Source organism: Electrophorus electricus, chromosome 17 (genome assembly GCF_013358815.1).
Source record: "Electrophorus electricus isolate fEleEle1 chromosome 17, fEleEle1.pri, whole genome shotgun sequence".
Lineage (NCBI taxonomy): Eukaryota > Metazoa > Chordata > Actinopteri > Gymnotiformes > Gymnotidae > Electrophorus > Electrophorus electricus.
The window spans coordinates 6540130-6557512 of record NC_049551.1 but is presented as its reverse complement, the minus strand read 5'-3'; the positions used below and the strand labels follow the sequence as shown (position 1 = coordinate 6557512).

Genomic DNA, 17383 nt, shown 5'->3' with positions numbered 1-17383 from the left:
CAGACCACTTCACGTCTCACGGAGGGGGTGTAGACGCAGCTGCACCCGCTCCTTGGCATCAGCATTCGGTACCATTAGTCTTCCGTTCTGCCAAAAATCCTCCACCTGCGTGCGCTTGTATGTGCATCCTTGATTGGTGCGCAACCCTGATCGGAGCGTACCCTCTGCCGATGGCCTTTCACGGTGGGGCAACTTGTTCGACTCGCTCTTCCGGTTGTATTCTGCCACCCCAGCTCTGATGGGAGCGTAATCCTCTCATGGTGCCGACCCCGGCTCTGCCAGTGTGGGGGATTAGCAGGCAGTCTGGGCCAAGCACACACTGCCCCACAGCAGTTTCACTCTTTAGCCTCTAAACGGAGACTCTAAACGTGTTTGGCTGGGGTGAAGCAGGAGCAGCTGTACACGTCCGTAATGTCCTGGTCTGATACAAATTTCTTTGTTTTTGTTTTTTGTTTTTCCTGTATATAACCAGAGTGCTGGAGAGATTGCTCTATGTTGTCCTGGTTCAGAATGTTCCGGCAAGCTGAGCACAGGAGCGCAGCCCTGGGGCTGCCATTGTTGTGCGGCTGCAGCCTGCTGATTTCATGCAGATTCACTTTTTTTTTCTTCTTCTTCTTTTCCATATGGAGCCTCATTGTCTCTGCTGAGCTCCTGCGTCTCCCGCTTCTGTGCTGGCTGTGATGGTGGCTGGGCGGATCGGTGTTGTGATGGTGTCAGGCTCGGGGAATTACGGGCTGTACCCCCACACGCACATATACACAGCACTTGGGCTGGTGGGGAGAGGGAGGGATGTGTCCTAAAGGATTGGTACTGATACAGCTATATGAGAGAGAGAGGGAGGGAGAGAGAGAGAGAGGGAGAGGGGGAGAGAGAGATGAATGGTGTTTTGATGAAGAGCAGTTCTATTTTATGGGCATGTTTTGCAGGGAGTGGGGAGAGAGATGAATAAAGATTAGTTTAGCGTTCTAACCATATGAAGTGCTTCAGCAGATGGAGCATTGAAACTAAACATCTGTGTGTGTGTGCATGTGGGTGGGTGTAGAGGGGGTTGCCTATGTGGGATATAAGGTCATTGTCTGAATTATAGGGAACAGGAGGCCTCTGAGAGGATTAAGCAGGCTGCTCACATGCTGCTGGCTGAGGCGACTGGCACGCGCGCGCACACACACACACACACACACACGGACCATTGCACGGCTTCAGCGAGCACAGTCCACTCATCTTGTCCATGGAGACCAGAGGAGTTTTCCTGCACTGTAAGTTCAGTGGAAATTATTTCTACCTTTTTAACTTTGTCTGAGATGGAGGAGTGTTGGAAGCAGATTCCAGCACGCCACAGAGTCATGCTAACACTCCAGTCTGTTTGGACTCGTTCAGAACAGTTGGATTTGTGCTTTTTCTGTGTCACCCACGTATCTCTGACAGTGGGGATTTGCATAAATTGTCTTTTAGTAGTTACACTTTGTGCTCGTCTCTTCTGGTAGGCGCGTGTGTTCATCCCTAGTAAGCGGTGATCATTTTTATATAGTTTTATTCATTTCGTATGCTAAAGTTTTCTTGGGTGGCGAGTGTTGGTTGCTTTTTCACTGCTGAAATGGGCAACACACCATGAGGGTTTGGACCAGCCATCCAGTTGCAGGCCAAAGCCACCGGATGGATGTCATTAAGCTGTATTTAAATACAAATGAACACTCTGCCTCTGGCTGGCATCTCTGGCTCTGATCCTTAAACTGCTGAGATGCGAATAATAACTGCTTTGTCCTGCTCCACCGCCAAGAAGCTTCGAAGAAGAACAAACAAAACCCTCACGCATTTTCAGCAGCAGGTATCCATCTGCCTAGATCAATGGATGCCTCATCGTTCCGTTTGGCTCTCGGCCCCGTCTCGTAGAAGCCGGAACATGTTCCTACACCCGCTGAGCTCCACCCGAGCTCGTTTGACGCCAGCAAGCAAAGGCTGCTGCTTGTTCTGCTTCTGCGAGACACGTTTCTACAGAGGTGCATGAAAGCTTCTAACACTGTTACCCACCACTGGTGTACCTCAGCTGTGCTTTTGTATGGCCCGGCCTTCCAGATGGTCCGCGCACTCACCTGCTGTCCTATTGAACGGCGGACCCGGGCCTGCGCGCTCAGTACAGCCGCTCTCACGGTGTGACTGGGCTGAGCGGCTGGGACAAGGCGTGATGGGATTGCAAACCGAGCACTCATAGCCTCATTTAAACCCTTATCAGTTCCACTCATGAAAAGTAACGTAAAAAGTGTCAGCCTTGTTTTGCTAGCTTAGTAGTTTGCCGCCCGCTTTTACAGTGCATGCTGTATAGTGACCTTGACCAAGCTTTCAAGGTCATGCAGCTATTTTATTGAAAAATTTAAGGTGGCAGTTTGTCTATAACTTTAAAAATAAACTGGTCTATAACTTTAAAAATCACTATAGCTATAAAAATAGTATAACAAATTCAAAAACATTTTAAAGATACCACCAACAGAGATGACATTCAGAATATAGAATACAGTTTCCTTCACCGAGCCTGTAAATAAGAAGCAAGCTTACATCAAACAGTAAATCACAAAGCTGGGAACAAAAGAAGCAACAGAACCCATGCATGTGAAGTCACCTCACATCAAGGAATCTGTCTTCTTCACTCCTGAAGCCATGAATTCCCAAGTCACTGTAGCAGTCGAACATGCAAGGCCGTCCCCCCGTGGGAACCAGCGTCTTCTGGCTTTGACGCGCCCTGTTGGATCGGGTCAGAAGTGGCCACCTGTGAGTGTGAATGAGGTACCATGTGCCTCAGAGACGCACCGTAAGCCGATTACTCGAACCACTGGTCAGGCCAAATCGGGCCGCGGCACGCCTGTCGAGTGAACGCTAATGCTTTTTGATGCAGCCTCGACAGCAACGGTGTAGTGCCCATATCGGCCCCATCACTGCCCCAGCCGGAAAATAGTGGTGAGACGCTCTGGAAATCGCTTTGCGTGCAGTTAAGCAGATCGGTTTGTAACAGCCCATGCTGGATTCGTGGGGCATTTCTGTCTGAAAACCAATGCAGCAGAAGAGTGACGCAGTAAATATACGTGGCACTTCCTTCAGTGAGATTATGTATGAAAACTGATCACACTTGGACAGTTGAAACCCGTTCAAAATGCCAAGTGTAAACAGCTAGATGACAAGTTCAGACCTGCAAATTCGTGCTGTCATTTGGCCTGAAGAATGACCAAACACATGTCACTTCTGTCCACATCCTGTGTTGTGCCTCTCACACACCACATGGCAACAGTTAAGTGATTTCACTCTGATGGGCTTTGAAGTGTCTGCTTCTTGAGTTTTAGACTTCAGACAGTGATGGAGGACAACTATACGGTTGGACAACTATACGGATCACAGGATAAAGTGCCCCCGGAGACACCGTCAATGAGGAAACATGCGTAGCCGTTCTCAAAGAAGCCAAGGGTTCCTACTCTGCTTGTCATGAGGCAGTTAGATTTAGCCACGTTACAACAGAAGATCTCGCACTAACTTACCTCGCACTGCGCGTGATTTCAGCATCACCAGTAATGTGGACCTACTACAGACATGTCTGGACATCAGCTTCTGCTTTCAAAGAGGGGAGATGAGGTAGAGCTCAGGATTCCACAGACTGTTTTGAGCTAGACGAGTATATTTATCTCCACTGTAAAGGCTACAAATAGTTTTTGGTTTCCGTTTCATAAAATTCCTGTCCTTTTTTATATTGGATTTGTCAAAACTTTTAAAATGATAATTGCTGAGATCCCAAAAAAAAGCCCTCCTGAATAGCTGATAACTGCCACCGTTCCCCGTACATCCCCTCACCATCGTGCAGCAGACACACCTGTCAAGTGTAGCATCCCTCAAACATTAAGGATGTGCAGCTGTCAGGGATACTTCCCCAGGCTCTCTGGCAGAGCCCTGTCTGACCTGTCAGGTTTCCGTTCCAGCTCGCCATTGTCTAAGAGTCTGAAGTTGTGGTAGCGCTGCTGTTTGCAGCGGTCAGATGCTGGGGGCGGGACGAGGATGACTGGGGTCCTTGCTGCTGACAACCTCTTGGTCTGCCCCATCTCTGTCTGCACCTGAGCTATTACAGGGTCTTCTGACTCCAGGTCCTCGACCACCATCCTGCTGTTGCTGTCGGTGGTCATGGACGAGATTCAGAAGTTGGTTTGTTTTTTTTCCCCTTTGACATACCCGTTGCCTCCGTCAGAGCGGCCTGACGGCCGGCCGGACGGCAGAGCGGCTGGAATGTGGAGTGCGGCCTGGGCAGGAGTGTGACGGAGTGTCGGGTGCTTCCCTGTATTCCCCGACTGTTGCTGTACTGGAAAGTGCTGGGCTGTGCTTGCTAGATATACATATCGAATCACGCTTCTGACAGAAGCGCTCAAATTAATCTGCTGCTCTGCTGTGGCGAAATCTCCAGCCTCCAGGCTTCTGTGCTTCCCTCTCGCTCTCTGTGTTCGAGCAGATTGTGGGGGTTTTTGGGGGTTTTTTTTCCTTTTAACTCATCACCAACTCAGTTTAACAAATTGCCTGAATTTAATTTTGTGTGTTGCCAATGAGGCGATTATTTTGGGTTTTTAATCTGAAAGTCCAGTTACAGCAGTGTGCAACATAAAAACTGGAGCAAGAAGTACCAGCATCTCTCTCGCTCTCTCTCTCTCGCTCTCTCTCTCTCACTCTCTCGCTCTCTCTCTCTCTCTCCCCATCTTTCTTTTTCTTCCTCTCTTGCTGTCTTTTTTTTTTTTTTGCTGTCCCCCCCCCCCTTTTTTCTTTCTTTCCCTCTTTTCCCAGACATCCAGGAGTTTTACGAGGTGACCCTGCTGAACGCTCAGAAGAGCTGTGAGCAGAAACTGGAGGAGGTGTCCCACATGACGGAGCTCTGTGAGAACCCTGGAGCGGCCCAGCCTGCACCCCCAAGCGCAGACCTGCACCCAGCCTGTGGCCAGCCGAGGGTGAGGAGCTGATTCAGGACGAAGAGACGCACCCGCTCACGTGCGCGTGCATACACACACACACACACACACACACACACACACACACGTGCTAATCTTTGTAAGGTTGCACAGAGGATCTTTATATTGAGCTTCCCCAGCTGAGATTGCTTTTAACCAGTGGTCATACGGCTGGGTGGTTGCAGTAGTGGTTACATCTCTACAGTGCTGAGGAGAGATTTGACAGATTTTAGTTGGGAGGGGGGTGTTGTATGGACTGACCTGCTCAGCAGAGCACTGTGGCACTGTGAACTCCATGTTAAGTAAGCTAAAGTGAAGAATAGAACCATGCATTATGCAGTGAAAAAGCTGCGTAAGAGCAGTTTTATTCTCTCACACGTGTTCGTTTTCTCGAGACCTGTAGCTTGTTTTAAGCAGGCGGGTTGAGAGGGAGGTTGCTCTACTGTCCAGTTTTGTCAGTTGGGAGTTTTGGGTTTAGACAGTCTGCCACTGCAGCTCCTCTCCCCTGCAGCCCACCTCTGCTCCACCCACCTCTGCTCCTCCCACCTCTGCTCCACCCACCTCTGCTCCACCCACCTCTGCTCCACCCACCTCTGCTCCTCCCACCTCTGCTCCTCCCACCTCTGCTCCACCCACCTCTGCTCCACCCACCTTTGCTCCTCCCACTTCTCCTTTCATTTCCTTTATGATTGCTCATAAAGCCCTGCGGTCAGGTAACGATAAAACTACCGATCTCAAGGTAACATTATTCAGTGAGCTTTTCCTGACACAGTGCATAGGCACGTGTGTGTGTGTGGGCGTGGGTATGAGTGTGTGTATGTGCCTCTGTGTCTGTATGTCTGTCCTCTGCAGAGATGTATGGTAAGAGAGCTGGCAGGCATCATACTAATTAAGGCGAACAGAGGCAGCGGTCACTTTGTGAGGAATACAAATAGCACCATCTGTAATCTTGACACTACAGAGCACAGTGCATTCTCTCACTGCACTCCCAGCAGCCTCTCGGCTCTGATGCCCCCTGCGTTTCTGTGTACACACACACACACACACACACACACACACACACACACACACACACACACACACACACACACACACACTGTGTGTGATTAAGTGTGTGATTAAGTAACAGGTGCTCTCATGATTAATGGTACCTCGCGGGACAGTGTCTATTTTGGAGTCAGAGTAGAAAGAGAATTTTTGATTGTTAGGAATCATTGTGGGAATATTAAATCAGACCCACTTTTATGTGGGTCATGTGTATTTCTGCTCCAAATAATTTGTCCTAAATATCTTAATTAGTATTTAGGTTTTATTAATTAACTAGATATTTCTAAGTAACTTCAGTTATTTAAAAGGTTTCTTTAATTATATAGATATTTCATTTACTTCATTAATGGAAATGTCTGAGCAGTAGAGGGGGGTTTCCAGGCACAGAATGCACCTAGACCTCGAACAAAACTAATGCGCTCTTTAGACATGAATCAGAACTAATGCTGTAAAACACCTAAGGACGTTCATCCTGTGATGAATGATTTGTGTTCTTTTGCTTCCACTAGGGGGGGCTAGCTCTGTGTGAGCGCACACTTCAAACACCCCTTCCTCTCATTCAGCGGGCAGTCCGCTATGAATGATCATCTACGAATTATTTCCTCAAATTTGTCCACTGGAAAGATTTTAACTAAAGAGCACAGTAGCCCCAGCAAAGTATTTCATAGACACCTTAGAATCATTCACCCTGGTGAACGCAGTGGTGGCCTTGTTTAATGCACCATGCTGCTCAATCCACCGCAAAACTCTGTGGCATTTGAGCGTCAGACGAAAGAAGAAAAAAGCCACACTTTGCTTACAAGCTGAAGGTGCCTCTATCTTTCTGTTCTTGCCTCCGTCACGTGGATATAATGACGGTGTTCTGTTGGAGGTCAGTCTCTGGGAGCTTCTGATGGAGGTCAGTGTCTCAGGGAGCATGGCAGAGCGGCGTTAACCTGGCTACGCACGCTGGCTAAAACCATCCCCACAGCTGAAGGGGCCGTGGCTTTAGTTAAGCAGAGGCGGGGTCAAGGCCTGTGGTGTCTGGAGGCCTGGTTTGGGGTCACCTGCGAGGCGGGTGGGTACGTGTCTCACGGGTCGGGGTGGCCTGGTTTGGGGTCACCTGCGAGGCGGGTGGGTACGTGTCTCACGGGTCGGGGTGGCCTGGTTTGGGGTCACCTGCGAGGCGGGTGGGTACGTGTCTCACGGGTCGGGGTGGCCTGGTTTGGGGTCACCTGCGAGGCGGGTGGGTACGTGTCTCACGGGTCGGGGTGGCCTGGTTTGGGGTCACCTGCGAGGCGGGTGGGTACGTGTCTCACGGGTCGGGGTGGCCTGGTTTGGGGTCACCTGCGAGGCGGGTGGGTACGTGTCTCACGGGTCGGGGTGGCCTGGTTTGGGGTCACCTGCGAGGCGGGTGGGTACGTGTCTCACGGGTCGGGGTGGCCTGGTTTGGGGTCACCTGCGAGGCGGGTGGGTACGTGTCTCACGGGTCGGGGTGGCCTGGTTTGGGGTCACCTGCGAGGCGGGTGGGTACGTGTCTCACGGGTCGGGGTGGCCTGGTTTGGGGTCACCTGCGAGGCGGGTGGGTACGTGTCTCACGGGTCGGGAACGGACCTTCCCTCTCCTTTCTCCTCTTTCCTGACGCCAAGACCAGTGGAAATGGGGGATCTGCTCCGTGTGTGTGTGTGTGTGTGTGTGTGTGTGTGTGTGTGTGTGTGTGTGTTTAAATGAGAATCAGTGTGAAGTCCCTGGCCTCACTAGAAAAATAAGGCTCTGATTTCTAGCCCATACGTACACTGTTTTATACATTATGCACGGTGATTATCAGTGACGGTCGTCGCTCAGATGCTCAGACCTCTGTAGATGTGTAGAAAGAGCATCACACTCATGCTCCTTTCTAAACATCTGTAAGACAAATGTCTCAAAGACTTTTAAATAACTGCTTCAAATATTTGACTCTAAAACTAGTGCAAGAATTACATCTGCTCACTGCAGAGGATAAGAACATTTTTGTTAAGATTTGCGCGCACGTGCATGTGTGTGTGTGTGTGTGTGTGTGTGTGTGTGTGTGTGTGTGTGTGTGTGTGTGTAGGTGATGGAAAAGGGACACATGGAGCTGAGTGTAGAGGAACTAGCAGCCGACAGCAACGCTGCTGCAGAGGTGAGCGTTATGACCCAGCTATTATCAAGATAAATAAAGCACAATACAAATGTGAACACTCTTTATCTCTTTGTCTCTCACACACACACACACACACACACACACACACACACACACACACACGGGCAACAGCACTAATGCTCAGGGTAAGGATTACTGCATTAGCGATCTAATATATGCGCGCCACGTATGCGGCTGATTGCGGGTGGATATGTGGAATGCTTCACACGTCCCTGTGGAGGGCTGAAAGCAGCAGATTGTCAGTGTTTATGGAGGGGAAGACCTTGCGCGCGTGTACATGCGCGCGCGCGCACGCACACACACACACACACACACACACTCACACTCTCTCACACACACAGCTTGCCCAGATGCTGCTCCCCCCTTTCTCCTTTTCTCTTTGTGCTGATGAAATACACCAGATTGTGACCTAATCTTTCTCTGTTACACAGACATGTAGATGCGTGCACACACACACATACACGCACGCACGCACACACACACTCAGGCTTCATGCTAATAGCAGTCAGAGAGCTGGCTCTGGTCCCATGAGGATGGCAGCCCCAGAACTCAGTAAACCAGACATCCTGTACCTGTAAGTACATCTGGAGTGTAGCTTGCTGGTTCAGTCTTGGGAGCTCATGACATTCTTTTCCTTCATCAGCCCAAAATCCTTTCATTTCTGTACCTCCTTCTCTGTCTCCCTCGTTTTTTTCCTCTTTTTGTTCTCCCTGACTCTCTTTCTGTCTTTCTCACTCACTCACTCACTCACTCACTCACTCATTCTCTTTCTGTCTCTCTCTCTTTCTCAAACACGCCCACGCGCACGCGCTCCCGCACAGACGGGGGTTAATTACAGGCCACCAATCAGCATGTTCTCTCCAGCAGGGCTGGCAAGAGTGCCAAGCGCAGATTAGAGCAGCTCTGCGATTAGAGGAGCTCCATTCCCACTGCCACTTGTTTTCCACCTGTCCTGCAGGTGTGGGCGTGGCGAGTGTTACCGCGGCGATTACGCAGTCCAACCGGCAGCTGCTGTCATAGCCGTGTGGCGTCTGCCGCTCGCTCTGGAGTTCTGAGACAAAGCCACGCTACATGCAGCCTCACTGGGTGAAAGATGTGACACGTCTTTTTTGTTTGTTTACTGAAGTATACAGCAGTGCTGCCTGTGTGTGTGTGTGTGTGTGTGTGTGTGTGTGTGTGTGTGTGTGTGTGTGTGTGTGTGGCAGAGAGAGAAGGAAAGGGAGAGATGTAATTAGTGAGCTGATGCGCTGTGGGAATCCTCAGAAAGTGACTCTTACTGACACACAGCTCAGCAGCTCTGCTCAGGCCTCTGGTTGAGTGGACATTGTCTGTGCTATTACTGTGGTAATGATTGAGGATCAAGCTCTGTGTGCCTGTGTGTGTGTGTGTACGTACATATATATGTATGCCTGTTTTGTACACACACACACCAAACTGTGTGTTCGTGTAGTTGGCGCTTGGATTCCGTTCTCTAATTCGACTCCTGACTGGAAGGCGTGAGGATCTGCAGTAATTGCCACCTCTTGCCCACACAGAAAGCTCTGATGCTTCACTGCTCAAACATTGCAGAAAACACACACACACACACACACACACACACACACACCCATAGTTTCCCCACCCTAAGAGCATTGCAGAGGGCATCTGCACTGTAACACTGCACCGCTGTTTTCTACCTATTGCTTGGCAAGCTCTCTGCTACTGCTTCGTGCTTTTGTAGCCACTTCAAGGCATTCTGCAGGCGTGCGAGCTCCTGCTCTGAGCACAGCTAGGACAAGCTGCTTAATGAACCTGAGCAGCACTGCTGCACCATCACCAAGCTCTCCCCCACGCTGTACCTCACCAGCCAGAGCTACGAACAGCAGAGCCGGCAGCCGCAATTAGTGTGCACAGGACATCCCAGCGCTCGGGCGTATGGGCTTCCCGCACAGCCAGACGCATGCGTGCACACACGTCCTGTGAAGAGAGGAGTCCCATCTCACCTTTTGCTCAGTTGCTTTCAGTCTGGCTACAGCAGAACACATCAGAGATACTGTCTATCTAATGAACATTCTTACCTTGACTAGCAGAACCAGAACCAAACATTAGCAGTCCTATTACATTTAGAAAGAGATGTCATTTAAGAGTTAATTCTGGTGGGTTAGCCAGGACTAGACAAGCTCTTGTTTCATCTGCATGCATTTCAATGCTAGTGTAAGATTTCTTCTGGCATTCCTTGAGTTCCAGCGAGCTGAGTGGCTCCGACGCTGGCTTCCAGCACTCGTGCAGAGATGGAAACGCACAGTCCACTCGACTGCCGGGATGTTGCGGTATCGGCTGTAATCTCTGGATTTCAACGTGCGGTGGATGGAAACTGTAGGGGAGTTCCTGGGAGTGGATGTGCAGTAGCCTGGGCCTCAGTGAGTGTGTTCACGGCCGCGTTAGTGCGGTTCTACTGGTCGCTTTAAAGTGCAGCACAAAATAAGGGAGTAAAAACAGTAATAGAACAGTAAAAAAACAGAAATGGAACAAAACCTTCTATGGGGAGAATTTTAGAGTGAGGGAGAAAGCGCAACCCCCCACAACTCCCAAGGTGTCAAATCGCACCTCCCCAGCAGGTTGTGTAGGGGCTCAGGAGGTCATAACTGTGTGTGTGTGTGTGTGTGTGTGTGTGTGTGTCCCATTCAACCAGCTGTGCGTCTGCCTCGCTGTAGCACGCTTCCTGATGGTTCCGTGAGCATTGTGGGACGGTGTGCTCCAGAGGAAGTTCAAGCACTCTCTCTCCATAATGCGACCACTGAACGCAGCTTTCAGACCCATCAGCTAAGTGGCTTAATGCTCGTCCGTGCACGCGCCCGTGTGTGTGTTCTGCACACCCGTGTTCATCGTGCTGGCTCCAGACCTCACGTAGCACAATGGGGAAACAGAACTGCCAAACACGTTGTTTACAGCTACTTTACCATTGGCCTTGGCACCATCGATATCGTGGAGTGCTGCGTTGGATGAAGAATCTCCTTCAACTTAGTGTCATGTGATTGGCCTGACCAATCAGAGTCCTAGATGAGGACTGTTATTGTTCCGTGGGTGTCCTGATGACTCATGGCACTTGCATGACGTAACGAGCGGAAATGATCGGAACCTGTAAATAATACACATCGATGTTTAATCATGACGCATCAAGTGTGCGTCCGAAACACCGCAAAGAGCACAGCAGTAGACAGCAACAGAATCGCAGCATGGTGTCGGGGCATATGGTGAGTGTTCCTGTGAATACTCTGGAATGTCAGGGCGCAGTCTATCTGGAAGACTGCTGGGCTTTCCTTAATACGTGTGTCTGCTCCATCCTGGACCAGCCAGTGCTGCCCTGGGTGCAGGTGGGCCTTGCGTTTTTCCTGTCTGCTGCATATATGAGCATTTACTCAGTCCTTTAGCTCTAACGAGGGATCACCACGCGCTAGGAAGCCAAGCCGAGCTTATGCAGTTCTGTGTAGTTCGGGGAGGTGAGGTTTGGCATTCAGCCCAGAGCTCCCCCTGTGGCAGACCAGCGGTATTGACCGTGCTCCTCACGGTCTCTCGGCTCTTTGTGCTATCATGATTAGATTAGATGCTTTTGCGTGGAGGAATTTGGGGCTCTGCATTCAGCTCCAGAGTACAGCGTAGTGCTCCGTTTTGACATAGAATGAGCTAACGGGTAGAGAGAGAGGGCGGGAGAGGGAAAGAGGGAGAGACAGACAGACAGACAGAGAGAGCGAGAGAAAAAAGGTAGGAGGGGAAAAAGAGGAGAATGTAAAATCAGCCCACCTCACTATGATTCATGCCTGAAGCCTCGGAGATCTGCACAAACCTCAGCACTGTTAGAGAGAGAGAGAGAGAGAGAGAGAGAGAGAGAGAGAGAGAGAGAGAGAGAGAGAGAGAGAGAGAGAGAGAGAGAGAGAGAGAGAGAGAGAGAGAGAGAGAGAGAGAGAGAGAGAGAGAGAGAGAGAGAGAGAGAGAGAGAGAGAGTGTGAGTGAGTGTCTTGCAATGCTAAGCCACTCCATGGGCCTTATTGCAAATGCTCCTGGAAACCCAAGCCCTCCCTGCTTTGACGTGAGTGTGCGGTTTCTGCATTGAGGACCCTCCACTTGACTTCGTCTCATCACTCAGGACATTTAAGGGCCACCTGAGCTAACTCACTGTTCACGTTGGCCAAGATCCCTAAAATAATCTGCCTCTCCAAGGTCAAGGACCGCCTGTTCAGACCGTCACTAAAACCTGTTTCCGCTGCACAGCAGGCTGTGTAAGAGATCCACTTCCAGCCATTGATTTCTCTGCAGAACTGAAAAGGTTTAGCACAACCGCAGCGCACAAGAGAGGGAAGAATCATGACACACACACACACATTCATGAACACACACATGCATGTGAGCACAGCTCTGGTGCTCCTGCAGTAGTGCGCAGGGTTGTGCAGCGAGGGTCATGAAAGACACACAAAAATGGACGGACTGACAGCCACGCAGACAGACAGGCAGGCAGGGCCATGTGAGTGCAGAGTTGCGTGTGCAGTTGCCTGCGCTAGAGGAGGCAGCATGAGCAGCAGCTTCTCTCTCTCTCTCTCTCTCTCTCTCTCTCTCTCTCTCTCTCTCCCCTCCTCGATTTCTCTGTCAGTTGCTCACTCTCTCTCTCACCCTTGCATACACTGTTGCTCACTCACTCGCTCACTTTCCCTCACCCTCTCCCCCTCGCTCCCTCTGCTGCTCGCTCACTTGAGCGCTCTCTCTCTCTCTCTCTCTCTCTCTCTCTCTCTCCCTCCCTCCCTCTTCTCCTCACTTGCACTCTCTCCCCCTCGCTCCCTTTTGTCGCTCTCTCTTTTGCTCCCTCTCTCTCTCTCTCCCGCTCTGTCTCCGAGAGGCTCAGTGTCGTGCGGTTGTGGTCAGGCGGAGTGGTTCCGTGCGCTCCTGCCACCATGACGCGTGCTGCCACCGTCGCTGCTGCTTGCTGTCGCTGTGTGGAGAAGGACTCCAGGCTCTTGTGTTTACACTAGCTCTGCCTGTGCCTTAGCCTCTCCTCTCCTCCCATCTATGACTGAGTTTGTGGCGATGAATGGGAGTCTCGGCTGAGCTCTTAGGCTCATGATGGATTGCCTGTGTATAGTCACAACTAAGGTAAGGAACAGTGCACGAGGAAGCCAGCGGGAATGTGTGTGTGTGTGTGAGAGAGCGAGAGAAAGAGAGGGGGGGGGGAGTGGGTGAAGGGCTTTTGATCTGACAGGGTGTGTGTATATTTCAGAGCATCTGACTGCAGAATATGGCTGTGGAGAAAAAAACTGTGAGATTGTGTAAAGGCCGATTACGAAGGTCTAATTGTTCTCCTGAGCCTGTTTTGCTCCTTTTCCTAAGCACCTGTGTACCTGCTGGTGTGAGTGTCTGCTGGTATATGCAGTGTGGAGAGAACTGAACTCTGGTTGCTGCCTCTCCTCTGTTAACCCATGGCAGTAGGAACTTGTGGAAAAGCGGAGGGGTTAAAAGCGCTCGGCTAAGGGTGTTAGTTCTCCTGTGCTGGTAAAGGTTTGGCTTGGGCGATAATGTACAATTTGACAAACAAATGATCATCTCCAGAATTATAGTGATCCACGATACTGGTATGTGCAAATCCAGAAGTACCTCACGTGAGCGATCCACAGCCTTTTGTCATTTCAGTCATGTGACCCGTTTTTCGTAGTTGCTATGCTGCATCTCAGTCAGAGAGTGACTGAGAATTAAGAGAGCAAATTTTACTTCTGGAAGAAGCACACAGCTTCCTGCCTGCACATCACTCCAATTCTGTATCAGTTACACTAGGTACCTAGCCCACTACACATTCAGTTTAAACTGCTCACGTGCCAATCTCTGCACAGACTTTCTAAACTTTTACCCCCATGCTGCCCTGCTGCCCTGCTCCTCTCACACTGCTCTTCTCTGCGTTCCTAAATGCAGACCGGTCTCTGCCCCCCCTGCTCCATTTCTGATTGTTTCTGTTTGGTCCTATACTGTTTTTGATTTGTAGACTCCTGTTATTTGTTTCATGTATGGATTATGTCAAATGAGCTTGAGAATGAGAGAGGGACTGTATAGATTAATAATAATAATATGATTATTATACTTACCCAGGAGTTGCTGAATTACGTTTTTTATCAACACGGATTGGGTGAGACATGAACATGCCGCTATCATCATCCATTTAACTTTTCAGTGCTTCATACCAGCAATTTCTTTTGTTCTCTTGACAGCAATTTAAATTCATTGGGCATTGGGTAGAGTACTTGTGTTGAGAGTTTATTTTTATTTTATGTGTTCACTGGGTTTAAACCATAATACTGCCGAACTGGGACGTTGACACCCTTCTTCTGGACATGTGACCTACTGGAGGGCAGGTCACATGTACTAGGGTGTCTTTTGTTTCATTTGCACGTATCCCAGCATTGCCAGACTCCGTTATGATCTTTTCAAGTGGAATACTATAAATGTATAGTTAATTAGTTGGTCATGTTGTTGGGTTTCATGTGGCCAAAAATGAAATGCAGTCTTTTTTCTTGTCCACATTTTTAAGTAACCTTAGATTAGACTGCTTGTACCCAGGGAATGCTTAAATAAATGTGTAGATAGTTGTGTTAAAAAATGTAATATGGTAATGGTATGCGACCAAAGAAAGAATAATTTGCTTTATATCGTCACTTATTTAAATCCTCGGTAGTATTTCGTAATGTTGCTGTGTCTGGGAGTGGCGGTAACAGTTACTTTTCATTTCCTAGCAGTGTGTGTTTTTAATGTGGCTGATGTGATACAGTGGACAGCTTTCTTCCTCCTGCTGAGTTTCTAGGCTGGCAGGGTGGAGGCGTGGCCATGTGAGACACTCATCTGCCTGACAGGAAAGAGAGGCTGGGAGGCCGCAGGAGGAGGTGACTGTGGGGCAGGTGCAGTGCTGGGGGGCAGAGGGAGAGAGCAGCTGGGGGGCAGAGGGAGAGGGCGACTGGGGGGCAGAGGGAGAGGGCAGCTGAGGGGCAGAGGGAGAGAGCGACTGGGGGGCAGAGGGAGAGAGCGACTGGGGGGCAGAGGGAGAGAGCGACTGGGGGGCAGAGGGAGAGAGCGACTGGGGGGCAGAGGGAGAGAGCGACTGGGGGGCAGAGGGAGAGAGCGACTGGGGGGCAGAGGGAGAGAGCGACTGGGGGGCAGAGGGAGAGAGCGACTGGGGGGGAGAGGGCAGCTGGGGGGCAGAGGGAGAGGGCAGCTGGGGGGCAGGTGCACACGCAGCCTCCAACACATCTGCTTCCCCTGAAACAAAACTACTGCACTTTCTGTGTAAACCCAAGGACTTTAACATCACATAATCTGTACAATACAAAAATAACCTGTACCATGATGACATTTTAAACAGTAAACATTTTACCCTTACAGGAAATCTTGTGAAAAGTTCCTATAAAATCTTTCGTTCCACATGTAGATTTTTAGCCACCTACTATACTATTGCACACTAGCCTTGTCTTCAGCATAAAGCTCGAGCATGATGGGTAATAAAACACCCAACAGGTGCAACATTGCTAATCCCTCTAGATTCACAAATAAATGGACACTCGGATCCAGTGAAACCACTTCACCTAATTATGCTGTCTACTATAAATAGGCTTTTTAAAATGCCTGTCTCTTTATCTCGCAAAGTGTATGAAGGCCTGGATTCACAGCCGTTATCTTAGACACGGATCAAGAAGAGAGGAACAATATTTTCTCTGGGCCTCTGGTTCTACTGTGGCAAGCAATGAACCATAGAGTAAGTCTGAATTCTAGGTGACATTAAAGCTGATTGAGAGAAGCTGGTTGTGTTTGCCAGTCTCGGTTAGTCTTTTTCACCAAGTGCTGGATTTCCCACTTCCAGCCTTCCTTGATGCCTTTCGTTCCATTTCTCTGTGGCTGTCCATTCACTGAGAGAAACTGGCAGAATCCAATTCAGTGGGTCTAAAGAAAGTGAATCATCAGGCGCATGGTTGCCGTTAACATTAAAAACCATACAAAAGGGATTTAGCATGCGCACACAAACGCACGCAGGGTTCACTCAGGAGCCATGTGAGAAGGTAAACCCTAGAGTTTGAGGGGGGTGGCGTTGGTGCAGCAGTAATGACTGAGAGCAGAGAGAGGAGAACTACTCCGTGATGAGGAAGCTAAGTACCAGCAGCCCACTGGAGGAGGAGGAGGAGGAGGAGGAGGAGGAGGAGGATGATGATGATGATGATGATGATGATGATGATGATGATGATATTTCTGTCAAGACAGGGAGAGGTTGAGGAGACGGGCACCTTCACATGGAAAAGGATAGATGCTTTTTGAATGATACTGCTGGGATGCACACTGGGATCCTCCCCTCTCTCTCTCTCTCTCTCTCTCCTAATTTCTCTATGTTTAAACTATATTACATTGTCCGAGTTTAAGAGCCATACTCCTCTCATCCATTGACACTCACTCACATTTTTCCCTCCTCTGCAAGAGCGTGTTTCTGATGCGGAAGAACATGGAGCCGTCAACGCTGAACGGTGGGCTTGCTGTACGTTGTCCAGTCTGTGTCACGCCTGGGCTCCCAGACCCCCCCCCCCCCCCACTGTGCCACAAGACGCTACCACTGTCTCCTCTTTGCGCACTGGCCTTCAGCAGAACACAGACCGAAGAATCTCATTACAGACTTTGCAGACTTGGAACCAACACGGACACGCAAATTCAATAGTGAGGGAAAGCGCGAGAGTCAGAGAGAGCAGCGATTCTCTTCGGGCTCGTGGCAGGTGAGGGGGAGTGATTGGTGGGGGGGCGTTAAGGAAAAAAAGCCATGTCACTTCCGAACTCGTCCTGACGGTCAGGCGTTCAGTTCACTAGGACCTACTAAGCTCGCTCACCTTTTACAAATCTGCACATGACCCCCGCCATCTGGACACATGCTCACGCTGAATGCTGCCCTCAATAACTGGGAGTGGCACAGAGGGCAGTGCAGTGCGTCTCCGCTTGAAGATGTCCGAGGGAAAGTGACCGATCTTGTTCTGTTGGGCCTGCACAATTCGCCCTTATCCACTCCGTAAGCCACCAGCTCTCCTGTGAACGTGTGTGACTTTGGGACGCTCCTTCCAGGCATACAAAATTTTGGGATGAGCTTACGCAGTGGTGTTACCCTGGGGCTACTTTCATTAATTAATGACCAGATTCACCAAGGAACATTTTGCAGAGAAGCAAAGTGTTACTG

General features: G+C 49.9%; 1 protein-coding gene across 19 annotated transcripts in view; it reads left to right on the top strand.

Moving 5' to 3' along the window:
• dlg2 (discs, large homolog 2 (Drosophila)) overlaps positions 1-17383 on the top strand; it is a 155089-nt gene that overhangs the window by 11229 nt on the left and 126477 nt on the right. For 17 of the 19 annotated variants that reach the window (XM_035535275.1, XM_035535289.1, XM_035535299.1 and 14 more), the window contains 2 exons: positions 4804-4964; positions 8083-8151. In XM_035535275.1, coding sequence (XP_035391168.1) covers positions 4804-4964; positions 8083-8151 — 230 coding nt within the window. Of the gene's footprint in view, positions 1-1198; positions 1257-4803; positions 4965-8082; positions 8152-13014; positions 13294-17383 lie in introns of those variants that run through there. The other 2 variants (XM_035535283.1, XM_035535290.1) reach the window with 2 other exon arrangements.